The sequence below is a fragment of the Trachypithecus francoisi genome, unplaced genomic scaffold, assembly GCF_009764315.1.
Source record: "Trachypithecus francoisi isolate TF-2019V2 unplaced genomic scaffold, Tfra_2.0 Lachesis_group7, whole genome shotgun sequence".
Taxonomy (NCBI): domain Eukaryota; kingdom Metazoa; phylum Chordata; class Mammalia; order Primates; family Cercopithecidae; genus Trachypithecus; species Trachypithecus francoisi.
This window is the reverse complement of record NW_022681472.1, coordinates 98,619,808-98,646,604: the sequence shown is the minus strand read 5'-3', so window position 1 is coordinate 98,646,604 and position 26,797 is coordinate 98,619,808. Positions and strand designations below refer to the sequence as shown.

The following is a 26,797-nucleotide window of genomic DNA, read 5'->3' as shown; positions in this document are numbered from 1 at the left end:
ATCCACGCTTAATACCTTTCCTATTTTCCAGCGTTAATGAAATTTCCTGGCGGCGTGGGCCTGCCGGACGGATGGGAGAGGCCTTTAGATCTGCAGCTCCCGTTGCAGAAAAGGAATTACAGAGCCTTGCCGTGAGGGCAGATGCGCACTCTGGGTCCTTGGCGCTGCTATTATCTCATTAATTTCATCCCCTTTCTCAATGCAGTTCGTTTCCAAAGGCCGTCCTCTCCATTAGGGTCACAATTTACTGGAGTGCTGTGACACCCACGGCCATGAAAAGCTACAAGGTCCTCACCCCACACCCTCCCAGCACCCTCTTGCTGCAGGTTCCAAAGCCAGCCAGGCAGCCAGGGCGAGGACAGGGGTGAGGGCAACCCCAGACAACTCTCCGTCGCCCGCCAACCTGCGCAGGCCCGAGGTTCTGCCACAGCATCTTCCCAGGATTCAGCTTCTCGGAATGAGGCTGCTGGGCTAGGTGTGCTGAGCACCGGGAAGCACCTCTCCCATTCCCAGGAGGCCCTGGGCTCCGAGGTGGTGGTGGGCAGTGGGGGGCTGGAAACATTCCCAAGCATGAAGAGCGGGCACAGAGTCCGGGACGGCTCGGCAGGGGCTGTGGCGTCTCCATTCCACCCAGATCCACGAACGTTCTCTGGGTGCTCTCACACTCTAGTAAGTGGTGTTTTTTAGGAGGGAGGAGAAGGGGACAAGCTAATTGTTCGTGTTCATCCATAAGAATGAGCGGGGGCGGCTGGGTGCAGTGGCTCACACCTGTAGTCCCAGCACTTTGGGAGGCCAAGGCAGGTGGACCACCTGAGGTGAGGAGTGCAAGACCAGCTTGGCCAATGGGGTGAAACCCCGTCTCTACTAAAAATACAAAAATTAGCCGGGCGTGTTGGCACACGCCTGTAATCCCAGACACTCTGGAGGCTGAGGCAGGAGAATCTCTTGAACCCAGGAGGCGGAGGTTGCAGTGAGCCGAGATCGCACCGTTGCACTCTAGCCTGGGCCACAAGAGCGAAACTCCATCTCAAAAAATAAAAATAAAAAAAAAAATGAGCAGGGGCATGGCCAGACCAAGCTCCTGAGATAGAGCTGAGGGACAGCCCTGGTGGGTGGGGTGGTCCTGGAAGCTTCCAGTGCCTCCTGACCCCCAGAGGCCCTGCTGCTTCTGCCCCACTGGCCCTTCCCTGGGCCTGGCCAGCTGTGGCCGCCCCTGGGGGAGGGGAGCAGGTGCTGCAGGCCCGGGCCTCGCCCTCCCTCCAGGTGCCTTTGGAGAGCTGCACCGTCAGTGGGTGGTGGCCCGTCCCCATATGAGCCTCAGTCAGGGGACACTCCCATAGGTGAGTCCTCGCGTGCCTGGGTTCTGGGCCTCCCTCCCAGCCATCCCCTCAGGGCGTCCTGGCTGGACCCAGGCGGGGCTGGGTTGGCTCTGCTGCCTGCGTGTGCCTCCTGCTTTGTGGCGGCCGGCGTTGAACCCATCCTGTGCTGTGGGGAGGGTGGGGCATGCAGGAGTGGTGCTTCCCGGGAGAGTGCAGCCTTACCATCTATTCACTGGAGCCTGTGGGGAGGCAGGGAGCTGGGGGCTCCCGGGAGCAAGTCCAGGCTGGCCCTGAGCGGCCTTACTGGGGCAAGGACCACAGTTAGCTCTGGCCCCAGTTGTATGATGGCCAGAGGCTCTGTGAGTGGCTGGTGCTGCAGTTGGGGGTGCACCCTGGCCACCAGCCCCCTCACCCTCCCAATGCTGCCCCGGCCCTGGGCTGGCGTATGAAGGAGCAGCTGGCTGTGGGCGGTGAGACTCCTCAGGCCTGTGGGTACTGTGGGGCTGGTGCAGGGCCCTGGGCTCAGCCTGACTGTGGGATTTGGGGTCAAGCTGAGTGTCCCCTAGACAGTGGCTGTAGCTCCTGTGGAAGGTCAGAACCTGTCTGTGAGCCCCTGGGACTGACGGGGTTCTCCAACCGAGAGGCTGGTGCAGGAGGTTCTGCCTGGCCTGGCCCTCCCTCCAGGCCTTGTGCCAGGATAAGCTGAAGGTATGGGCCATGCACCTGCTGGGCCTGCAGGCACCCGGAGGCCAGGGCTGCACCGGGACCCCAGGATCTGATGAGAGCCTACCCTCCACCCTTCTGGTCCAGACAGTGCCCGGCCAGGGGTTGGGGAGCAGCTGGAGTGTGCAGGGCGCAGACAGGATGGGTGGGAGGTGGGGCCAGCAGACCACTCAGCACTGCCAGGCCCCTTGGTGGGCTCTTTCCCGCCAAGATTGGTGTTTGTGAACTAGAATTTTAATTAAAGGAAACTGGGTTAAGTGCTCTGGCCGCAGTGCTTGTACTTACACTGCAGCTCCAATCCCCGGTGCCAGGCTCTCTCTGCTCCCGTTCTCTCTAATGGGCCCTTGGAGGCCCCCGGCTGCTGAGAATTACCCCAGCTTGCAGGCAGAGGGACCGAGGCCCGGAGGGGTTGTGGGGCTGAGCGGTGGGGATGGCGGCTGAACCCGACAGCGGGGCTGCTCCGTCCCCAGTACCACCAGGTCTGTTGGCTCCTCGTGGGTAGCTTTGACTACGTGGATATGCTGCCGTCCCCCTGCACCTGCCCCATCCAGCCAGACAAGCGAGCCCCACCTTCATGCTTGCTATAGGTCTGAGTCTAGGGGGCGCCCCACCCTGGCCCAGACCAGCTGGAAAAGGGTCTCCTGCAGCTGTGGCAGAGTTGCGGGGCTTGGGTATTCCACAGCAGAGGCCTGTGCAGCTGCAGGGCCATGGGGACCGGTGTGGCATGGAGAGCGTAGAGCAGGGGCACAGCCCGGTGCCAGGCCTGAGCTGCCCGCCCTCGCCTCCCACTTGACTGGTCCCTTTGCTGCCTGTGTGTCCATGGCTGCCCAAAAACGTCTTGCCCACATTTGCTGCCCAGATTTGCTGGGGGCACGGTATCCACCTCAGGGGTCATGGCTTCCTAAGCAGAATGTGAGCCCATGTGGAATGAAGCTCAATTTGCATGAGCTAATCACTGCTGAAATGCACCCTGGCAGCCCCGTGCCCTGTAGAGGCCTATGTCAAGCCCTGAGCCCCCCACTTTGGGGGCTGCTTGCCCGCGGGTCCGCAGGGCTGTGGGTGTGGCTGGCAGCTGCAGGGAGGTGCCTCTGGAGTGCAGCTCAGGCCCCTCCTGTCTTACTCTGCCCCTTGGCTTCCCGGAGGCTGTGGAGTATCTGGCAGGAGTGGGGGCTGCCAGGGCTCAGGGTCTGTTGGCCTAGGTCTCCTCCTCTAGCCAGGGTCATCTGCTCAGCTAACTCCAGGGGCTGTCACGGCCTCTTCAGCCCTTGGACTTGCATATCCCTCAACCTGCCTGGCCAGGGGTCTGTGAGGCTGTCGCTGTGTACTCTCGGTGCAGGGCTCTCTGAGCTGTGGATGAAGGGGAGGCAGGACAGGGTGGAGCTGACCCTATGATGTCTGTGGTCCTGAAGGCTAGGGTGGTGTATGCCGGGGCCGCTTTGGTAGAAATAGCCCCAGCCTTGAAGCAGACTCAAGGGAGCCTCAGCCCAGGTACCAAGGGCCAGGTGTGCTTCTCACCAGCACGTGGACACCTTGCAGCCCCTCTGCCCTGCAGCCCCAGGGACCCTTACCCCGCAGTGCACAGCCAGTTGGCCAGGGCGTTGGTGGTTTTGTCCACGAGAGAGGTGTGCACCGAAGGACACTGCTCCCTCACCGTGGCTCTTAGGGGCTCAGGAGTTCCCAGCCTCGTGGGTGGGGTCGGGGGTGCCACTTCCTGGGATTCCTTGTCAGTGTTCCCTGATGACGGCCAAAGTGTCCCTGAGGTGGGGGTCGGGGGCCAGAGGGGGCCAGAAGTCTCTTGGCAGCTGGGCCCGTGGCGCGTGGTCATCGCAGCTGGAGCGTGTGCCCGCCCGCCGCAGGTGCTGCTCCCTGTCCCCTCGGGAGGCCAGGCCTGGACTCCGCCTCTGGCACTGACCATCAGATCGTAGTTTGTCCTGGGGCCAGGTTTGATGGGCATTTCCTGTCTCTGCAGGTCCCTGGTGCTGAACCGCCTGCGTCCAATTGCCAGCGGGGGTGGGAAAGCCCAACCAGGCTCCCCTCGGTGGCGGAGCAAAGGGTACCGCTGCATCGGAGGGGTCCTGTACAAAGTGTCTGCCAACAAACTCTCCAAGACCCCTGGCCAGCCCTGCGATGCGGGCAGCAGGCCGCTTCTCCGTACAGGTGAGAGGTGAGGGCGGGGGCGCTGGGAGGTGACACCGTCCGGCCAGTGTGTGGTGGGCACTGCAGGCCAGACCCCCAAACTCCAACATGCTGTGGCTCCTCTGGGCCTTGGCTCACGCCCCTGTCTTAGGGAGGAGGTCAGGGGCCTCATGCTCCCGGGGAGCCAGTCCAAACAAGCACTGCCCAAGTGGGTCACCTCCCAGCCTGGGAGTTAATTTCACTCTTCCATACACCCAGCGCCTTCGTAGCCATCCCTAGTGAGACTGACAGGGCAGCCGGAGAATGGAGGGTGCCAGGAGGCCTTTCTCTGGCATCCCCCGGGAAGGGCTCTGGAGTGGTGCCCGGTTCGTGTGACTGAGCGGCCCCTGATTTTCTGTGGGGTAGGGGAGAGTTGCTCACAAGCACCGTGTTTCGCTTTTGGAAAAAGGATGAGGCCAGGTACGGTAAACACGCCCGGGCGAGCGCACACCTGGGGCCGCGGTGCCCGTAATCGCATTGGTGACGCCTCGACAACTGTGTCTGGAGGCAGCCGGCACCGCCACCTCACACCCTCCCAGCCCAGGGAGACAGGCTCAGGAGAAGGAAATGCTTTGGATTCGCTTATCCTACAAATTAACTAGAAAAATATTTTGGTTTCAGTCCGATTTTACCCCTTCTTGTCCATCAAAAAAAAAGGGTGGGGGAGATTGCAGGCGGTGTTGGGATTGCAGAGGCTGGGCCCTGCTGGCCCCCCGACCTGCCTGGGGCCTAGAGGGAGAACAGGTTCAGCCCTGGAGGAGGTGGACTCCGAGGGCAGGGTCTGTGGGGGTCAGAGGAGAGGCGGGAAGCGTCCTTCCCTGGAAGCCAGCCTCACTGGCCACCCTGCCTGGCTGTGTTCCTGGTGTTCATCTCTGGGCTCCAGGGGCTTCCAGGCTGTTTCCTGGGCAGGGTCGCTGGGAGCAGCATGGGGGCCCTGGCACCTGCTTCACAGGGCTCTGAGCCACACTGTGTCTGGCCAGTGCCCCTGACCATGCCTGCAGGCTGGTGGCTGGGGCTGTGGGGGCCTGGTGAACTGGGCGGGAATAAGTCCTCACTTGCAGAGGATCTGGTGAGAAGCCCTGGGTCCCTTCCTGGGCACTGTGTCACTCCTGTGTGTGCCTCCGCTTCCCCACCCGTACCTTGAGGGACTGGGCGGTGTGATTTGTGTGTGTGGCCTCATCTCTGCTACACCCCAGGTGCTCAGTGCAGGAGCTGGCTGAGAACATGGGGGCCTTGGTGAGGCTCCGCCCCTGGGGGATGCTGCCGTGGGTTGGGGCATAGGCCCTCCTGTCACCCAGCAGCGCCTTCTCTGGTTACCTCTGACCCTCTGACTCCGGAGCTTCGTGGCATGTGGGGCCCTACACACAGCTGTTTGTATCATGGAGGGCAGGGGCCTCGGGCTCATCTCCAACAGTCATTCCCTCAGTGAAGTATAAGCCCCTGGCTAGTCTCTGGCACAGCAGGTCCCAGGTGCCCGCGGCCATCCACCCACCACCAGCCTTGTGGGCCAACAGGGAGCCTGAGCAGTGGAGCTCCCGGGGCCGGCAACAGGCGCTCTGAGGACGTCGTGCTTGACCCCCCAGGGACAAAGCCATGAGGTGCCTCTCTGCTCATGCCGGGTGGTCCCACCTTCCCCCTGGGCCTCCTTGGCAGAGGCCAAGCCCCAAGTTGGCTGGCACCGTCCTGAGAGCACTGACCCTGCAGGCACAGTCCTGGCACTGGCTTTCCTCTCTGGTCCTGAAGGCAGTGGGCAGAGCATCCGGGCTGATCCCTCTGCCCAGGGAAGGGTGCCCCGAGCCCTCACCTGCCTGCCTGGGTGGGAGGGTGCCCTGCACCTCCCACGGATGCTGCCTCTGACATGCCTAGTGCAGGGGGAGGCGCGGGCTGAACACGCGTGAAGATTCCTAGGGCCCACAGGCGTAGATTCCCAGACTCGTGTCCAGTCAGGCGGTCAGGGAGGCCTTTCTCATGAGCTGAAAACTGAGAGGAGTTCAGAAGGGACAGGAGCAGCAAGAGCATCCCTAGGTGACCATGCAGAGGCCTGGGCGGGAGCGTGCAGGGGTGTGAGACACTGCAGGACCCCGTGCACAGCCAGCAGGGAGATGAGATGGGTTGGGGGCAGGCAGGGTCTGCCTGGCACCGCTGCACCCCCATTCAGAAAGCTCCCGGTAGTCATGATAATAGCATTGACTGAGGTTGATGGTTAAGTGGCCAAGACAGCAGCCATGGAGACCATGATGTTCCGATGTCCCCGAGAGCCCCGGGCGGCCAGGATAGGCGGCTGAGGCTGCTCCTGGCAGTCAGTCTGCAGGCCCTGCCCTGCTCTGCGGAAGCCGGAGCCAGGGAGGGGATGCCTGCTGCGCTTTCCAGAGCCAGAGTCCATCCCAGGGACCCATCCACTCAGGGAATGGCCCCCACTACAGCAGCTGCATCCCACTCCCTGCACAGTGCCGAGGCTGGCCCCACCTCTTCACCCCAGGTCACGGTGTGTCCTTGGGACTCTCCCCGTACCGTGCATCTGTGGGACCCACGGAGGGGCTTGTGGCTTGGGTCCGTCTCCCTGCACCGGGGTCCTTGGGTCGCCGGGATCCTGTGGCCCACTTGTATTGGGCTGGGTGGGCCTGTTGAGGGAGGTGCACCTGCCACCCTGGCTCCTCCCATCCCTCAGTGTCCATGAGATGCCTGTGGCAGGCAGCAGGTTTGCACGTGGCCCCTTCAGACACGGTGCCCACCACCGAATGGCCCAGGGTCTGAGCTTTGAGGAGAAGGGAGTGTATAGCCCTGGCCTGCTCAGCAGTGGGGAGGGGAGGGAGGGGCTGCCACACTCCTCCCTGGGAGGCTGCGGCGCTCCTGCGTCTCCCCATCGGTGCCAAGTGCTGAGCTCCGCAGAAGCTTGCCTGGCCATTTACACACATGGCAGAGCCCCGGCGAGCGCAGAGCCCCTGACATCACCACACTGCGGACAGTCTATCCTGGCCACCCTTGCTGACTGGCCCCTGCCTCTGCTGTCCCTTCCCTTGCCCCAGAGCCATCAGAGAGCCAGTCTGGTTCCCCCAGCCCTTCTGGGGTGCATCTCACCCCTGCACCAGCAGCAACCCAGAGCTCCCTCATTCGGCCTCAGCAACACAAGCAAGGAGGGTCTGGTGCACAGAGGCCGGTGGCAGGCAGGGCCTGGGGCCTCCTTCCTCCCACCCCTGCCCCTGGGGAGGCCCCGCCTTCCATCAAGTAGGGCTGCGGCCTCTGGTGTCCTGCTGGCCAGCCTTGGTGGTGACTGTGGCAGTCCTGGGGCTCTGCAGAGCCCAGTGAGGCCGCACCTGCCCTTTGGGTCGACAGCCAAGGCCACAGCTCCAGCTGCCTGGGCCCCCACCAGCCCCGCCTCGCCATGAGGAAGGTAGATGGCTCCCAGCTGTGGGATACCGCTGACCAGCCCACTTAAGAGGAATAATAATTAAAGAAATAAATTTGCTCCCCTGGTGTCAGCAGAAATTTGACTTCAACAAGAAAGTGCAGCCTCTTGGAAGGGGTGGGGGTGGTTGTCCTGGCTGAGCCCCCTGGGCTTTGGGCCCATGACGGCAGAGGACAGTGTGGCTTCGACCCCCAGCTTCCCCACTCCGTGAAGCCGAGCCCTCCCTTCCCAGCCCACCTGCCACCTGAAGGGCTGAGCTCCAGGGCCCCTCCCCACATACTCCTGTGTAGGCCCCCAATGAACATGGCCCATATATGGCCACCAAGAGCTTGACGGTCCCTGTGATGGGGCAGAGGCCCCAGACTCTGGCCACAGGGCTGGCCTTGGCTTGTTCTGTGTCCCCCAAGCCCCCAGGCACCTGTGGTTGTGGCCCTCCCTGCTGCGGGCCAGCTGCTGCGTGTTCCTGGCACGTCCGGCCTCTGCACCTCCCCTGCTCATCACCTGCCCTCCCTCCCTGGGGTGACAAAGGCCCTGTCTGAGAGCCCCCGCCCCACATTGCCTCTCCTGGGGTGCCCTCTGGTGCTGGCCGCCTTCTCCCAAGGGTGCAGTTTCCATGTACCAGATGGACGTGCCCTGGAGGGCCTGGTGGGCATGCTGTGAGCAGACCAGGGCTTGGCGCGGCCCTGCCTGACTTCCTGGGAGAGGGCTGGCCTGGGAATTGGGGCTGCCTGCGTGTGCCGCTCATCATGGATATTGTCCCTTGGGCCAGGCAGCAGCTGTCCAGTGGGTGCTGGCTGGAGCAGGGACTGGAGGTGCTAAGGAACCTCTGACTGCAGGGCCCCCACCGCGCTTGCCTTACAGGGCCTGACATCCAGCGGTGCCCAGCGGAGCCTGGCCCAGAGCCGGCACTGGGCACCGAGCAAGGGGTGGGGCTGGCGGGAGCCATGTCTGTTCTGGGAAGATCCTGGGGAAGTGAAAGTTCTCTGGAATGCACGGCGCCTTCTGCTGTTGAGTTGCTGGGGGTTATTCAGTTGAACTTTTTAGCACCTCTCAGGCAGCCCCTGCCTCTTTTCCAGCCAGCTATTTTATGTGCATTTTTTAATACTGCAAAGCATTTGGAAAAGTGCCTCCTGTTCTTGTCAGAACTCCTGTCGTGAGCCTCACACTGGGACTTTTTTTTTTTTGAGACGGAGTTTCGCTCTTGTAGCCCAGGCTGGAGTGCAATGGCGTGATCTCGGCTCACAGCAACCTCCGCCTCCCGGGTTCAAGCCATTCTCCTGCCTCAGCCTCCGGAGCAGCTGGGATTACAGACATGTGCCACCACACCCAGCTAATTTTGTATTTTCAGTAGAGACGGGATTTCTCCATGTTGGTCATGGCTGGTTTCGAACTCTGGACCTCAGGTGATCTGCCTGCCTCGGCCTCCCGAAGTGCTGGGATTACAGGGATGAGCCACCGTGCCTGGCCGACACACTGGCATGTTTTTTAAATAGCACAAAGTGGAAAGGGAAGTACCCCCCCCCCCCCCCCGCTGCACCCTGTCACGTGCCAGGCGGGCATGTGATGCCGGCATGTCCCTGGCTGGGAGCAGATGGCGTCACAGTGTTACCGGCAGCCTGGGCGAGAGCCTGGGAACCAGCAATGCCGACAGGCCGCCGCATTACCGCGTCCCTCACCACACGGTCTGGCAGGTGCGAGGGCATGCCCGTGCTGCCTGGACAGGGCCCTGCTGCCCACTCGGGGACGAAGGGTCCCAGCCTGAGAACAGGGGCTGCCCTGAGCTCCCCCCCCATTGGTCCCCCCCGCACCAAGACCCTCGTCACCCTCCCTTTGCCCTTGGCCTCCCCACACCCCGCAGGTTTCTACTTTCCTCAGTGCCTCCTTTCCTGCCCCCAGGCACCATTACTAGTTCCTGCTTCTGCACCCACAGGGCTCACTGCAACTCAGCTCTGGAGCTGCCCTTTTGAAACTTGAGATGGTCTGCGAGTGGGGACAGTAGGCAGGGTCCCTGAGGGCGAAGGGCAGCAGCACCATTGACCCCAGCCAGGGAGCACTGGGCTGGATACAAAGCACAAAGTGAGGAGTGTGGGGGGCTCCAGCCTGAGGGTGCAAAGGGGCAGTAGGCTTGGGTCCTCAGGTGGGAGCCTGCGGCTGCTGGGCCATCTGGGGAGTGAGGACGAGGCTGCTCTCCAGTGCTCAGAGTGGGGCAGGGCTGGCTATTTGGGGCTGGGCAGCTTTGGGACATCCCTTTTTAAAGCAGGATGGCTTTGTCGCCACCTCAGGTCCCCAGAATTTCTGAGTGATGTCACCTCTGCCTCTTAACTGCAGTGTCCATTTCAGCATTTGCCCTGGAGGAAATTGGATCTGGTCTGGGCAGGATTATGCACGTATTTGAGGAACCCGGGAAAGCCGCCCTCAGCAGGCTCGCCCTGCCCTGCCCACCCCATGATCCTGGGTGACCTCTGTCTGTAGAAGGCAGGCAGGGCTGTGTCACCGGAGCAGACCCTCCTCCTCCAGGTAGCACCCCCTCCCCGCCTCATCCCCTTGGCTCTGAGGCCTCACAGCACTCGGCCATGTGCAGTCCCAAAGTCCATTCCCTTCCTGCCACTGCCGCCCTCTCAGGCCATGGTGTGCAGTTTCAGAAAGGCTGGGGTGGTCCTTATGCTCAGGGTTTTGAGGAGTATCTGATGAGGCACCTCTAAAATTTAGAGTAACAGGCACTAGCCAGGATCTGCTAGGGCCAGCCCAGGGCCTCAGGGACAGGTGCCCTTCCCCCAGGAGCCCACAGCTGCAGTGGGCAGCCGGGCAGATGCCTCCGCCAAGCGGGCTTTGTCCCCACACCTTCTCTGCTGCATTTCTTTAGTTTTACAGTCCTCTAAAAACCAGAAACCGTTCTTGCTCCTAAAAGGCCAGACCATGTGTGCCCCATGGGCCATATTCACGCCCTGGTCTAAGTGACCCTGCAGGTCCCCCATAAGCCCCAGCCCAGGCTCTGGCAGAGGGAGGGGCTGCTGTTAGCAGCTATTCTGTTTACAGGGCAGCTTCCTGGGTGGCAGGGGCTGAGGAGAGAGCCAGGAGCAGTGTCCATTGGCCAGTCACTGCCTCGGCCCAGGATGGGCACCCAGGGACATGAGGAAGCCAGCAGGGGAGTTCCGGCCAGCAGAGTGTGGCCCTGGGGAGCCTGACCAGGGAGGCCGCAGGGACAGGTGGGCGGCTCTAGCCCACGTGTCCAGGCCCTCCGAGGGTGCTGCCTGGCTTTGCTGGCTCTGAGGGCAGGGACAGGAACCCTTCCTGGACCCTGCCCTGGAGAAGAGCCAGACACAGGGCCCAGCAGCTCCCCACTCTCAGGTGCTGTGTCCCCAGAGGCTCCTGGCAGGGCCCAGGGCGTCACTGTGGGGAGGGGAGCTCTGGGCAGTTTCCTGGAGGGAGGCTTTGCCTGAGCCGAGGGCTGGGACCCCTGAGGGCCTTGACTAAGGGGGTTAGCAGGGAAAGGGCCTGCAGGCAAGGCTGTGGCCTGCTATGACCCGTGCCTCTCTCCCCGACAGGCCGGCTGGATCCTGCAGGCAGCTGTAGCCGTTCCCTGGCCAGGTACTGCCTTCGGGCTGGGCAGTGGGTGGGGCTCCCTACTTCCCTTCGGGCTCACGCACCTCTCTCCCTGTCTGCAGCCGGGCGGTGCAGCGCAGCCTGGCCATCATCCGGCAGGCCCGGCAGCGGAGGGAGAAGAGGAAGGAGTACTGCATGTACTATAACCGCTTCGGCAGGTGCAACCGTGGCGAGCGCTGCCCTTACATCCACGACCCGGAGAAGGTGGCCGTGTGCACCAGGTGCCCTCCTGCCCTCGCCTGGGGGAGGTTCTGTGCTGGGCCCCGCCCGTGGTCCCTGCTGGCCCTTCCTCACACCCTTTTCTCCTGGTGCTGCAGGTTTGTCCGGGGCACCTGCAAGAAAACGGATGGGACCTGCCCCTTCTCCCACCATGTGTCCAAGGAGAAGGTGAGTGCAGCGCTGGTGGCCCTGTTCCTGTGCACCTTTCTCTGGGGCCTCGGCCGCCTGGCCTCTGGGCAGATGGGGCCCACAGCTTTCCCTGGGCTTGGGACATGCAGATCCCTGCCCTGGCGTCCTTAAAGTCTGCTGTACCGCCTCTACCCCACTGTAGGTTTTGCAGCTGGGCTACCTCTTCCCAGGAAAGCAGCACTGATAGGGTCCCCGCTTACCATGCACAGGGGTCTCTTTTCCCTTCTCCTGACAGCACCAGGCCTCACCAGATCCCCAGGCCTCCTTTATACATGCCCGGGGAAAGGCGGTCCCACAGGTGCCCCTGTAGACCCAGGGCTGAGGCCTCAGGGCCTCTTCAGACTGGGGTTGGCAGGAGCGGGGAAGCTGTATGTGAGGGGCTGGGTGGGGAGGCTGCCTGGGCAGAAGGCAGGAGGGAGGGGCTGGAGGGGAAACAGCTGGACTCCTGGCGCATGCAGTTGTCCCCGCCTAAAACCCCACAGACTTGCTTTGAGCCAAGGTGGGTCGCCTGCTGGGAAGAAGCAAGAGCGCCCCGGGGCTGGGGTCAGGGGTCAGTGCTGGCGGGGACACATGTAGCTCTTGTGCCCTGGACTCAGCCACGGTGTGACCACAGCATGCGGGTGGAGTGAGGGCTGCCTCGGATGAGGGAGGCGGTGTTGGGCAGGGGTGCTGCTGCCGCAACAGCTTTTCCCCTTGAGGAACTTGAAAAGAATCAGCATTTTTCTCCCTAATAGAGCTTCGGAACTCTGTTGTGAGCAATTTGGAAATTCACGTCGAGTTTCGGGTTCATTAGCTCCCAGCTCCAAAGCCGGAGCACATTCCAAGCTGTCTAATGTGGACGCCCCGCACCAGTGCCCTGAATTAATGTTATTGTTATTTGTGTGGACGTGGCGGGGTGCAAACAAGGTTAATTGAAATGAGAATGCAGTTTCCTCTTGATAACAGCCCCGCTCTGACAGCCAGGAGGAGCTCCGTTTGCTGTAGAGTTGACTGTATCATCCCTTTTTATTAGAGCTAATTTGGGCTCTATATCAAAAACCACATTAAGGGAATTGTCTACAGCCCACCACCACCAGCCCAAACGGCCCCCAGCCCTCTCCCCTCTGCGGCTGCAGTTAAAAGACAATTAGAAATAAACTCCCGCTCGTTAAATCACCCTTTGTTTCTTTGCCTTTTCCCTCCCTCCCTCCCTCTCAGCCCTGGCCGCTGGCTCTAGACCCCTTCTTCCCTCCTTGGCCTTAGACAAGTTCCTCTCCCATCCCCAACCTTGCCCCAGAAAAGTGACTTTTTAAAGCCTCTGGATCTGCCCAGATCCCCCAGGGCTCCTCAGGCCCCAGCAGCTCTGAGCAGGCTGGAAAGGGGAGGGGGACGGGGATAGTGGGAGCCGGGAGGGTAGTCTGACCCAGGAGGGAGCAAGGCCCTGCGAGGGGAGTGGGAATAGCCTGGGGCAAGGCTGGAGACCCCGGGGTGCCCGCAGGGGCTCTGTGGGGGCTCCATGCTGAGGCCAGACGGTGACATCTTTGTTCTGGACACCCAGGCAGCCCAGGAGGAGCCCGTGGTGGCCCACAAGGGGCAGGGAGATGTCTCTGGAGACGGCAAGAGACCCCCTGCTTCCCTCCCTGGGTGGCCCTAGCCCAGCCATTGCTCCTCAGGCCTGAGGTTCCCCCAAATGGGAGGAAAGTTGCGTTGCTTCCCTCTCCCAGCCCCGTGGTGATAACAAGCACTGACTGTGGCCAGCGGCCCTGTGCTGGGGAGGAGGACGCTGCTGGACCCCTCCTGCTGACAGCCTCGGCCTCCACAGTGCTGGCCTGCAGCCAGTGCCACGCCAGGCCTGCTTTCAGGTGGCTCCTGCCCACCTAGAGCCCAGGGACACTGCCTGTGGCCCACAGGTCAGGTGCCTGGAGAGCCCTCTGTTGGGTGCTGGCCTGTGGCTTGTCTTCCCATCTAGACACTGGTCCCCATGGCCTGAGAGGCTCCAAGGGTAGCCCTGACCACAGGCTAGTGGTTGGGAGCCCTGGCTGCCATCTTGCCCTGGACGGTGGGCAGGCTCAGAACAGGTGAGGGACTCAGAGGAGGGTGCCCCTGAGGCTGAGCCACAGGGCTGCTCCATGCCTCCTCTGGACAGAGTGAGGCCAGGGGTGTGGCTCACCTGGGAAGGCCGGGGCCCACTTCTGAGCAGCAGCCTCCCTGCCCCGCGGGTCCTGGTGGCTGCCCTTCCTGCCTGCTGGTGCCGTCGTGTCCATTTCTCTCTCGAGCGGGGCCGTAGGAGGGTCCCCAAGCCACCATCTGTGGGCCCTGGAGGGTGGCCGCCTGCTGGCTCTCACTGCTGGCCCTCCCCGCAGATGCCGGTGTGCTCCTACTTCCTGAAGGGCATCTGCAGCAACAGCAACTGTCCCTACAGCCACGTGTACGTGTCCCGCAAGGCTGAGGTCTGCAGCGACTTCCTCAAAGGCTACTGCCCCCTGGGTGCAAAGGTGAGGGGTCCGTGGGGGCTCGAGTGGGCGGGGTCCTGTGGTTTGGTCGTCCTGTTCACTCCTGGGTGCCTGCCGTGGCTGGATGACCCTTCTGCAGCCCTGAGGGGTCAGTGTCATCACGTCCGCCTCACAGGTGACTGAGAGAGGTCCAGCAACTTTCCCGGGGTTGCACAGCACCAGCACAGGGTGGGGTTTGAACTGTGGGAAGGTGAGGCGCAGAGGACCTGGACTTACAGGTGCAGCACGGGTAGCCTGGAAGCTGGCCCCCCATGGTAGGGGTGTGGCGGCTGGGCCGGAGCAGCTCCTGGAATGTTGCTGGGGATGGCAGTGTGGTGAAGGGGATATTGGAGGCCAGGGGGACCGGCAGGGCTATAGGTGGATGTGGGGCCAGCAGCCTCCACAGGAAGGCTGCGGGTGGATGGGACACTCCCACCCAGCCTGGGGCAGAGGGGTGGGCCGGGCAGAGCCGAGGGGGCCGCCTGAGCCGTGGCTGGCGAGGCTGGGGTGAGCTGGCACTGGAGCTCATTGTGGGGCACAACTGCTGGGTGGGGAATTGGGGACCTGGGCTGCAAGTGTCACCTGCAGCTGATGGCTCCGGCTCCCCTCTTCCTGGGGGCGTGACTGACTCCTGCGTTGCGGAGGCGCTCACAGGCTCACCTGTCTGGGAAATTCCCGGCAGTGGAGCCAGCTCCTCCCCTCTGCCTCAACCTGCCCTCCTGGCTTCACCAGGACTCCCCGCCCCAAGCCATGTAGCCTTAGCATCCCCATTGGGCCTGGTCCCAGGTACAGCCCCCTCTCCCCCAGCCTCTCATGCCTGTTTCTCTCCCTGCCTGGGGGCTCCTGCCCCTGGCCTAGGGCTGGTGGCTGAGGGTGGGGAGGGGCCGGAGTTGGGGGACCTGCAGATGCTCCTTGTCCCTGGCATCTTGAGAGGGAGCCCCGGGGCCTGCAGCCATGGCTCACTGCCCCTGGATCCTCACACTTCTGAGTGTTGGCGCTGCCTCAGGGTCTGCAACCCCCATGAAGCCGAGAACACCAGGCACCCCAAGAACCCTTTCCCAGCCCACCGCAAGGACGCCAGACCCTAGGCTCTCCTGCCCCTCCCTTGCTGGGTTCCCCTGTGGGGTGCTGTAGAAGCTGGGCCACACACGCCTTCCTGTGCACAGCGCTCTGTGGTGGGCCGGGCCCTTCCCAACATCCTCTCCCTCATCCTCAGTCCTCACAGCCACTGCCCAGGAGGAGCCAGCCCTCAGCTCCTCCTGCTGCCAGGGCCAGCCTGAAACCTGGCAGGGAATCCCCTCCAGGGAGGTAGGGCCTGGCCAAGGCAGCCCCAGACCCTGTGGGGGCAGTGGCAGGATCCCCATGGAGGCCATGGCTGATTATTGTAAAATGTTTCCATTTAAATGAAAATATCAAAGTGATATTTAGGTCCTGCTTCTATTAGTGGAAGTGCTTACTGCTGCCTTTCTGTTTGTCCGCGCCGCGGCGCCCGCATGATGGATAGCAGCTTGTAATTATATATGGGAAAGCGCTGAGCCGGCCAGATCCAGTGGGGACAGGCGGCAGTCCGGGCCTGCGAGGGTTAATTTTATTCTCTAAATAATGTGAAAAGTGCTGAATCGTCACCTTGCGCCTGAAGTAGAAGTCCTCAAATGGGCCCCAGAGAGTTCATAATATTCCACTGAATCAAGTGAAATTGTTAACCTTGCTTCATAAAGTGATGGCTTGTTAAAGAGCCACATTCCCTTTCCTTGTGAATAATTTAGGCTGGGAGTAAATCTCCGCTCTTTCCCCTTTTGGGGGGCCACGGCTGTGCCTCAGGGGTCAGCCTCTGCCAGATGCTGCCTGTCCTGGATATCAGGACGGGGATGACTTCAGACTGCCTGTTTGTGCACACCTGCGGGGTCTGCCGCGTCCTGCCACATCCTCCCTGGTAGACGTCCCTGTCTGGGTGCAGCGCTGTTTTCCTCCCTTGCCTTGGGAGCTTGCTCCATCCTTGTCAAAGGGATCTCCCCGGCTGATAACGTTTTGCTGGGGGGAGACTTTGAGACTAGAAAACCTCACCTTCTCCCCTTAGTCTTAATAGCCAAACGTGTCTATCTGCTGTCAAATTCTGATCCGCTGCCTGCGTCCTTGAACGGAAGAGTTTTCCCTCCTCCGTGCTCACTGCTCGCCTGTTTGTCCACGGGTGTGTCCGGCTGGGTCCATTGCCATCCCCTTTCAATACTCAACGCTGCCCTGCCAGGGCTCCTGCCCTTGTGATGCGCCTGACAACTTCTGCACCCTTCCTTGCTTTCTGGCACCCAGATGCTCCCAGCACCCGGCGGCTCTGGGACAGCCGCTCCTGGCTCCTTGTGGGTGTGTTTAAGACTCAGGGTCTGGGCCAGGCGTGATGGCTCACGCCTGTAATCCCAACACTTTGGGAGGCTGAGGCAGGTGGATCACCTGAGGTCAGGAGTTTGAAACCAGCTTGGCCAACGTCGGGAAACCCCATCTCTACTAAAAATACAAAAAATTAGCTGGTTGTGGTGGCAAATGCCTGTAATCCCAGCTACTCGGGAGGCTGAGGCAGGAGAATTGCTGGAACCCGGGAGGTGGAGGTTGCAGTGAGCTGAGATTGCGCCATTGCACTCTAGCCTGGGCGACAAGAGTGAAACTCCGTCTCAAAAAAAAAAAAAAAAAAAAAAAAGATTCTGGGTCTAGGCACTGCTCCTGGTGGCTCTGGATGGGACAGCTGCTCCTGCTCCTGTTGGCTCTGGGTGGGACAGCTGCTCCTGCTCCTGGTGCTCTGGATGGGACAGCTGCTCCTGCTCCTGTTGGCTCTGGGTGGGACAGCTGCTCCTGCTCCTGGTGGCTCTGGGTGGGGCAGCTGCTCCTGCTCCTGGTGGCTCTGGGTAGGACAGCTGTTCCTGCAGCACCCTGGTTCCTTCTGGGTGTTTGGGACTCAGGATCTGAGCGCTGCGTGTGCTTGTTGCAGCTGGGGTGTTGGCTGCTGCCAGCGCCCCCAGTGCACAGGGCTGGGAAGCATCGTGTGCACGTGTGCAGGGGTGACAGTGACTCCGTCCCCACCTCCGCGTTGAGAGCTCCTCCACACCTTGGCCGTCCTGCATCTGCAGCGCCTGCTCCGTGAGCCTCCATGCTGTTTTCTCCATGCCCTGTGTGTGGTTGGTGCCTGTCTGCAGGTAGCTGCCGAGAGAGGGAGGACCCTGGCTGAGTCTTGGGTTTCAGCACCCCAGTGCGAGCTGAGAGTTGAGACACCTGGGATTCCCCTCACGCACACCCTGCCTTCATCCTCCAGGCTTGAGGAGCTCCTGTGTCCTCTGGACAGCGCCTGCCTTGGTTTTGGTCACATACAGCGCTTCTCTGTTGGTCACCCTTGCTTTTGCCAGTGCTGCTTTGTTAGGCTGAATCCTTTGTCCTTTATGAGGCCAGGTCCTGACATCCTTTGCCCTGTCATTTGTGCTCGGGAGTCTTGTTTAGGACCAGTCTCCACCCACGGTCACAGAGTGCCTCCTGCATCGCCTGCTGCTGGCTCAAGAGGCATCTGTGCGTGTAGCTTGTCCCTGCGCAGTTACTTCCTCCTCTGGCCTCAATCTCCTTTTATATACAATCGGGATAATGGCACTGCCTATCTCAGAGGGGCATGGCGATTCTTCAGGGGGTCCCAGTGGGCCTGGCAGCATCCTGGGTGGCCCCTGGCATGGGGATGCCTCCCTACAAGTCGGCTGCTGTTCGCTGTTCTTTATTTTCGTGTTGTGTGAGGTGGGGCCCCACTTAGTTTTTCTTCACGTCATGGGTGCTTTCCCCTCAACAGTGGTCTAACTCTTAGATTTGTGGTGTCAGCTTAAAAAAACAAACAGCTTTATTGAAGTACAGTTTCCCTCCCACATGATTCCTCTGCTCTAGGTCTGTGGTTCTGTGGGTTTGAGTAAACTCAGAGTCGTACAGCTGCACCACAACGCAGCTTTCCATCGTTTTCCTTGCCCCCCAGAATTCCCTCAGCTCTTTTCGTCATCAGTCCCAGCCCCGCCTTCCTCCCACCCCTGGCCTCTGACACTCATCCACATCTGTCTCTGTAAGTTTCTTTTGTGGGCCTTTCGTGTAACTGGAATTGTACAGTGCACGGTCATTTGGCATCTTTGATTTTGCATCATGTTTGGAGGTCTGTCCTGCAGCACCTCAGCGCTGCACCCCTTTATTACAGAGGCAAGCCACTGCAGAGACTCGCCACACTTTGTCCGTTCATGAGCTGGGGACATTCGAGTGGTTTCCAGTTGGGGACTATCGTGAATAATGCTGCCTCGAACATCTGCGCACAAGCCTTCGTGTGGCCGATGCTTTTGCTTCTCTTGGGTAGACACCTAGGAGTGAAATTGCAGGGTCATAGGGCACTCTGGGTTAACAGCCTCCTGTTTCTAAAAAACGGCTTCACTGTTTGACACTCCTGCCAGTAGCGAGCAAGGCTTTCGCATGTTTACTTCCTCGCTAGCTCTTGGTGTCTGCCTTTCTGGCACAGCCGTTCTGGTGGGCGTGGCCATGCCCTGGGGTTTGGGCTTGTATTGCCCTGATGGCCTGGGCGCGCGAGCACCTGGGTGCTTATGGGCCATTCCTGTCTTTTTTGAAAAACAGCTTTATTGAGATATAATTCACATACCACGTAATTCACCCATTTTAGTGTACAATTCAGTGGCTTTTGGTATACTTTTTAATGGTGGTAAAATATATTTAACATAAATTTTGACCATTTTTAAGTGTCAAAATGGCACTTAGTTCAATAGCGTTAACTACGTTCACAACACGTAGAAACGTTCCAAAATGTTTTCCTCACGCCTGACAGAAACACTGAGTATTCAGCAACGACTCTCCACTCCCCGCTTCCCAAACCCTAGTTAGTCACTAGCTAGTTACCTCAGTGGAGTCGCCTCCTCTAGCTGTGTCCTCTGAGTGGGTCGCACGCTCCATCCTTTGGTGGCTGGCGTCTTTCACTCGGCGTCATGTTTCCAGGGTTCACAGGTGTGGCACCTTCCTTTCTTATGGCAGAGTAACCTTCCGTTGTGTGTGTGCTGTGTTTTGTTAGTTCCTTCATGTGTTGGTGGGTATGTGGCTGCTGTAACTAGTGCTGTAGTGATTGTACTGAATCCTGACCGGCAGGGATCTGTTTTTGAGTCCCTGCTTTCACTTCCTTTGGGTGTATATGGAGGAATGGAATTGCTGGAGTCCGAGTCATTCTGTGTTTAGCTTTTTGAGGAGTCGCCAAACTGTTTTCTCTTGTGGCTGCACCGTTGTGCATTCCCAGCAACAGCGCACAGGCTCGGGTCTCTGCATACCCTCCCCACCACTTGTCCCCACCACTTGTTGTGGGTGAATTTGTTTATTCTTTTTTTTTTTTTTTTTTTGTGGATTCTTTAGGGTTTTCTTACAGTCATCAGCAAACAGATAATTTTACTTCCTCCTTTTCAATTTGGATGCCTTTTTTTTTTGAGACACAGTCTCACTCTGTCACCCGGGCTGGAGTGCAATGGCACTATCTTGGCTCACTGCACCCTCTGCCTCCCAGGTTCAAGTGATTCTCCTGCCTCAGCCTCCCAAGTAGCTGGGACTACAGGTACATGCGCCACCAAACCCAGCTACTTTTTGTATTTTTAGTAGAGACAGAGTTTCACCATGGGGCCAAACTCCATGGTCTCAAACTCCTGACCTCAGATGATCTGCCTGCCTTGGCCTCCCAAAGTGCTGGGATTATAGGTGTGAGCCACCACGCCCGGCCTCTGGCTAGAACTTTTAATACTGTGTTGAACTAAGATGGCAGCTGTGGGAATCCTTGTCTTTTTCCTCATCTTAGAAGAAAAGCTTTCATTTTTCACCATTGAATATGACATTAGCTTTTATGTGTAGTGTTTACCACACTGAGGAAGTTGCCTTCTGTCCTATTTATTGTGTGTGTGTGTGTGTGTGTGTGTGTGTGTGTGTGTTTTTGATCATGAAATGGTGTTGAATTTTGTCAGGTCTTTTTCTACATTAATTGAAATGATCTTGTGGTCTTTTTCCTTTGTTCTGTTAAGGTGGCCAGCGCATGACTCTGACCATATTGAATCACAGTCAGTCACAGTCTCATTAATTGATTTTTGTGTATGAAACCATCCTTGCATCTGGGAATAAGTTCCACTTGGTTATGATGTGTAATCCTTTTTTTGGTTTGTTTTTGAAATAGAGTTTTGCTCGTGTTGTCCAGGCTAGAGTGCACTGGTGCAATCTTGGCTCACTGCAACCTCCACCTCCTGGGTTGGAGCAGTTCTCCTGCCTCAGCCTCATGAGTAGCTGGGATTTCAGGCGCGCGCTGCTGCCAGGCCGAGCTAATTTTTGTATTTTTAGTAAAGATGAGGGTTTCGCCATGTTGGCGAGGCTAGTCTCAAACTCCTGACCTCGGTGATCAGCCCACCTCGGCCTCCCGAAGTGCTGGGATTATAGGCGTGAGCCACTACACCCGGCCCTTGATGTGTAATCCTTTTAATGTGCTGCTGAATGTTTTGCTGAGGATTTTTGCGTCGATATTCATAAAATATATTGGTTGATAGTTTCCTTTTCTTTTAGTGTCTTTGTCTGGTTTTGTTATCAGGGTAATACTGGCCTCATAAAATGAATTAGGAAATGTTTCCTTCTCTTAAACATTTTGTCAGAGTTTGAGAAGACTTGGTGTTAATTCTTCTTTTAATTGTTTTAGTAGAATTCACCAGTGAAGCCGTCTGGTCCTGTGCTTTTCTGTTTTTTTTCTTTTCTTTCTTTTCTTTTCTTCTTCTTCTTCTTTTTTTTTTTTTTTTTTGAGATGGAGTCTTGCTCTGTCACCCAGGCTGGAGTGCAGTGGCTGGATCTCGGCTCACTGCAAGCTCTGCCTCCCGGGTTCACGCCATTCTCCTGCCTCAGCCTCTGGAGTAGCTGGGACTACAGGCGCCCGCCACCTCGCCCGGCTAGTTTTTTGTGTTTTTCAGTAGAGACAGGGTTTCACTGTGTTAGCCAGGATGGTCTCGATCTCCTGACCTCGTGATCCACCCGTCTCAGCCTCCCAAAGTGCTGGGATTACAGGCTTGAGCCACCGCGCCCAGCCTCCCTTCCTCCCTTCCTCCTTCCTTCCCTCCCTCCCTCCCTCCCTCCCTCCCTCCTTCCTTCCTTCCTTCCTTCCTTCCTTCCTTCCTTCCTTCTTTCTTCCTTTTCTTTTCTTTCTTTTCTTTCTTTTCTTTTCTTTTCCTTGAAGAACAAGGTCTCGCTATATTGCCCAGGCAGGTCTCGAACTCCTGGGCTCAAGTGATCCTCCCACCTCTGCCTCCTTCAGTGCTGGGGTTGCAGGCGTAAGCCACTGTGCCAGCTGTGTCCTGGGCTTTTCTTTGTTGGGAGAGTTTTGATTACTGACTCCATCTCCTTGCTGCTCCTAGTTAGATTTTATACTCTTCAGTCAGTTTTGGGGGATTGTGTATTTCTAGGAACTGGTTCATTTCATCTAAGTTGTCAATTTTATGTGTGTATAATTGTTTGAAATATTTAATAATTGTCCTTTTGATGTCTGAAGAATCTGTAGTGATACTGGAAATTTCATTTCTGTTACTGGAAGTTCGTGACTTCTTTTTTTCATTGTCTGTTTTACTAGAGGTTTGTCAATTTATTGATCTTTTCAAAGTACCAGTTCTTTATTTTACTGATTTTTCTCCATTGGTTTTCTGTTTTCGATTTCATTGGGCTTTCTGCTCTTATTATTTCTTTCTTTGCTTACTTGTGGTCTATTTTTACTGTTTTTTTCCCTCTACATTCTTGAAATGGGAGCTTAGATTATTGATTTGAATAATTTGAATATTTTGCCTTTTTTCTGAGATAGGGTCTCACTCTCATCCAGGCTGGAGTACAGCGTTGCAATCATGGCTCACTACAGCCTCAACCTCCTGGGCTCAAGCAATCCTCCTGCCTCAGCCTCCTGAGTAGCTGGGACTACAGGTGCATATCACCATACCCGATTAATTTTTTTAATTTTCTGTAAGACAGGGTCTTGCTGTGTCACCCAGGCTGGTCTCAAACTCCTGGCCTCAAGCAATCTTCCCACCTCAGCCTCCCAAGTAGCGGGGACTACAGGTGCATGCCACCACGCCTGGCTAATTTTTGTATTTTTTATAGGGATGAGGTCTCGCTATGTTGCCCAGGTTGGTCTCAAGCCCCTGAGCTTAAGCAATCCATCCACCTCAGCCTCCCAAAGTGCTGGGATTATAGGTATGAGCCACCAAGCACAGCTCCTGTGAGTTTTTTGTTTGTTTTATTTCCCTTAAGATTTTCTCTTTGCCCTATGGATTATTTGGTAAAAGGCAAAAGAGTCATATGATCTGAAGAGAAACCAGAGTATTGCCTGTAGATTATTTAGAAGTGTGTTATCAAGCTTCCAAGTGTTTTGAGATTTTCCTGTTACCTTTTTTTCATTGATTTCTAGTTTGATCTATGTTGATTAAAATCATACAGATTTTAATTCTAAGTTTCTCACGTTTGTTTTATGGCCGAGGATATGGTCTTTCTTGGTATATGTTCCATATGTACTTGAAAAAAGGTGCGTATTCCACTGTTGTTGGTGCTCTATAAATGTCTAATAGATCTTGCTAGTTAAAGGTGTTTTTGAGTTCTTCCTTGACGATTTTCGGTCTGGTGTTCAGTTTTTGAGAGAGGTATTCAAGTCTCTAACTATAATTGTGGATTTGTCTAGTTCTCCTTTCATAGCTATCAGTTATTGCTTCATGTATTTTACAGCTTTTCTGTTTGGTGCATATACATTAGAATTGCTGTGCATTCTTGTTGTTGTTGTTGTTTGTTTAGAGAGACCGGGTCTCGCTTTGTTGCCCAGGCTGGAGCTCAGTGGCACAATCTCAGTTCACTGCAACCTCAAACTCCTGAGCTCTGGCGATCCTCCCACCTCAGCCTACTGAGTAGCTAGGACTACAGGCATGCATCACCATGCCTGGCTACTTTTTAAATTTTTTTGTAGAAATGGGGTCTTGCTATGTTGCTCAGGCTAGTCTTGAACTCCTGACCTCAAATGGTCCTCCTTGGCCTCCCAGAGTGCTGGGATTACAGGTGTGGCCCTACTATGCATTCTTGATGGTTTTACTCTTTTATTTTTATATCACGTTTCTGTCTCTAGTGATTTTCTTTGCTTTGAAGTCATCTTTTTCTGATATTAATATAGCCACGCCTGTTTTCTTTGAATCAAGTTTTCGTAAGTCTTTTTTTCTCTTTTTACTTTAAATTTATCTGTGTGTCATATTGAAGTGACTTTCTTGTAGACAGCAGATAGTTCAATCGTGTTTTAAAATTCACTCTGCCAATCTCTGTCTTTTAGTTGATATATTTAGGACATTTACATTTAATGTGATTTTTGCTATATTAGGGCTTAAGTATATCATTTGATTTATTTTGTTTTCTATTAGTTCTTTTTTTCCCTATGGGTTTTTTTCTCTTGCCTTCCTATGGGTTACTTGAACACTTTTTAGAATTTTTATTTGATTTACTTATAGTGTTTTTCAGTATAGATCTTTATTCAGTAGTCTTCCCTTCTCTGTAGGGGATGCATTCCAAGATCCCTCATGGATACCTGAACCCATGGGTGTCATGGAACCCGATTCCATCATTTGGAACATGTTTCTATTATCTTCCACCCACAAATCAAATGCCTTTTAAAATCTTTCTTTTTTTTTTTTTTTTTTGAGACAGAGTCTCGCTCTGTCGCCCAGACTGGAGTGCGGTAGTGTGATCTTGGCTCACTGCAACCTCCGCCTCCTGGATTCAAGCAATTCTTCTGCCTCAGCTTCCTGAGTAGCTGGGTTTATAGGCGTGTACCACTACGCCTGAGTAATTTTTATGTTTTTAATAGAGACGGGGTTTCACCATGTTAGCCAGGCTGGTCTTGAACTCCTGACCTCAAATGATCCACCTGCGTTGGTCTCCCAAAGTGCTGGGATTACAGGCATGAGCCACCATGCCCGGCCGCCTTTTTAAATAACTAAACGTTTATCACACACTGTACCCCTAACTTTTGCAGTTTGCAGTGTGACAAAAATTAGCATTAATTTCTTTTTCTTTCTTCATAATTTCTTTTTTTTTTTTTTTTGAGACGGAGTCTCGCTCTATCGCCCAGGCTGGAGTGCAGTGGCTGGATCTCAGCTCACTGCAAGCTCCGCCTCCCAGGTTTACGCCATTCTCCTGCCTCAGCCTCCCAAGTAGCTGGGACTACAGGTGCCCGCCACCTCGCCTGGCTAGTTTTTTGTATGTTTTAGTAGAGACGGGGTTTCACCGTGTTAGCCAGGATGGTCTCGATCTCCTGACCTCGTGATCTGCCCGTCTCGGCCTCCCAAAGTGCTGGGATTACAGGCTTGAGCCACCGTGCCTGGCCTCTTTCTTCATCATTTCATGGGTGGAAGATTCATTCTTATTGTAGATTTCAGCAACCTCAGAATATTATATTATTATTATTTATTATTTTTTTTTTTGAGGCAGTCTCACTCTGTTACCTAGGCTGGAGTGCAGTGCAGTGGCACGACCTCTGTCCACTGCAACCTCCACCTTCCAGGTTCAAGCGTTTCTCTTGCTTCAGCCTCCCAAGTGCCTGGGATTACAGGCACTTGCCACCACGCCTGGCTGATTTTTGTATTTTTATTTTTATTATATTTTTTAGATGAAGTCTAGCTCTGTCACCCACAGTGGAGTGCAGTGGCACGATCCTGGCTCACTGCACCCTCCATCTCCCGGGTTCAAGTGATTCTCCTTTTTCAGCCACCTGAGTGGCTGGGATTACAGACGCTCGCCACCATGCCCAGCTAATTTTTGTATCTTTAGTAGAGATGGGGTTTTACTGTGTTGGCCAGGCTGGTCTCGAACTCCTGATCTCCTGATCCACCCGCCTTGGCCTCCCAAAGTGCAGGGATTATAGGCGTGAGCCACCATGCCCAGCCTATTTTTTTTTTCTTAAGTCGAGAACTTTCACCTTTTTACCTAAAGGAAGCATTTTACAGCTTCTCTTATTCAAATTGTTAGCATCACGATACTGTTGCACTTTGGGGCCATTTTTTTTGTGAAAATAAGGGTTACCTGGACACAAGTGCTGCAGTACCACAAGAGTTAGTGTGACGAGGGAGGCAGCCACTAAGTGACTAATGTTAGGTCGTGTATACAGTGTGGAAAAAGGAATGATTTGTGTCCTGGGCAGGACAGAGCATGACAGCACAAGATTTCATCACACTACTCAGAATAGCATGCAGTTAAATATTTATGAATTGCTGGCCAGGCGTGGTGGCTCACGCCTGTAATCCCAGCATTTTGGGAGGCCAGGGCGGGTGGATCACGAGGTCAAGAGATCGAGACCATCCTGGCTAACACAGTGAAACCCTGTCTCTACTAAAAATACAAAAAAAATTAGCTGGGCGTGGTGGCGGGCACCTGTAGTCCCAGCTACTTGGAAGGCTGAGGCAGAAGAATGGCGTGAACCCGGGAGGCGGAGCTTGTAGTGAGCCGAGATCGCGCCACTGCACTCCAGCCTGGGTGACAGTGCGAGACTCCATCTAAAAAAAAAAAAAAAATTATGAATTGTTGACTGGGCACGGTGGCTCACACCTGTAATCCCAGCACTTTGGAAGGCTGAGGAGGGCAGATCACCTATGATCGGAAGTTCAAGACCAGCCTGGTCAACATGGTGAAACCCTGTCTCTACTAAAGTTACAAAAAAAAAAAAAAAAAAATTAGCTGGGTGTGGTGGTGGGCACCTGTAATCCCAGCTACTTGGGAGGCTGAGGAAGGAGAATTGCTTGAACCTGGGAGGTGGAGGTTGCAGTGAGCTGAGATCACACCACTATACTCCAGCCTGGGCCACAAGAGTGAAACTCCATCTGAAAAAAAGAAAAAAAAAACTTATGAATTGTTTACTTCTGGAGTTTTCCATTTAATATGTTTGGACCAACCGTTGACTTCAGGTAACTGAAACTGCAGAGTGAAACAGTGGAAAAGGGAGGCCCACCATATAGCTGTTGTAGTGCTTACCCTGGGTATTATATTTTATTTGCATGACTGATCCACGTCCACTGGTGGTGCCGTTTTGCCAGTTTGAGTGAAGTGTGGAAGCCCTACTTTCCCTCATCTCCCTTAACCTCCCCTTTTATAACCGTCTGGAATACTTCCTCTACAGAAGTTAGAACCACAACAGACACGGTTATGATTTTTACTTCAATCATCAAACATAATTTAGAAAACTGGGGAAGAGGCCGGGCGCGGTGGCTCAAGCCTGTCATCCCAGCACTTTGGGAGGCCGAGACGGGTGGATCACGAGGTCAGGAGATCGAGACCATCCTGGCTAACACGGTGAAACCCCGTCTCTACTAAAAAAATACAAAAAAACTAGCTGGGCGAGGTGGCAGGCGCCTGTAGTCCCAGCTACTCGGGAGGCTGAGGCAGGAGAATGGCGTAAACCCGGGAGACGGAGTTTGCAGTGAGCCAAGATTGCGCCACTGCATTCCAGCCTGGGCGACAGAGCGAGACTCTGTCTCAAAAAAAAAAAAAAAAAAGAAAACTGGGGAAGAGATGGAAAGTCTGGTATGTTTATCTGTGTTTTTGCTTATCTTGTTCTTTATTCCTTCCTTTTGTTCCAAGCCTTTTTCTTGTGTTTCCTTTTTGTTTGGAGA

General features: G+C 56.1%; 1 protein-coding gene across 3 annotated transcripts in view; it reads left to right on the top strand.

Moving 5' to 3' along the window:
* The window catches only part of ZC3H3 (zinc finger CCCH-type containing 3), a 113,816-nt gene that overhangs the window by 69,917 nt on the left and 17,102 nt on the right, over positions 1–26,797 (top strand). For 2 of the 3 annotated variants that reach the window (XM_033203724.1, XM_033203723.1), the window contains exons 7-11: positions 4,012–4,199; positions 11,166–11,211; positions 11,289–11,447; positions 11,544–11,613; positions 13,977–14,108. In XM_033203724.1, coding sequence (XP_033059615.1) covers positions 4,012–4,199; positions 11,166–11,211; positions 11,289–11,447; positions 11,544–11,613; positions 13,977–14,108 — 595 coding nt within the window. The remainder of the gene's footprint in view (positions 1–4,011; positions 4,200–11,165; positions 11,212–11,288; positions 11,448–11,543; positions 11,614–13,976; positions 14,109–26,797) is intronic. The other variant, XM_033203725.1, reaches the window with a different exon arrangement.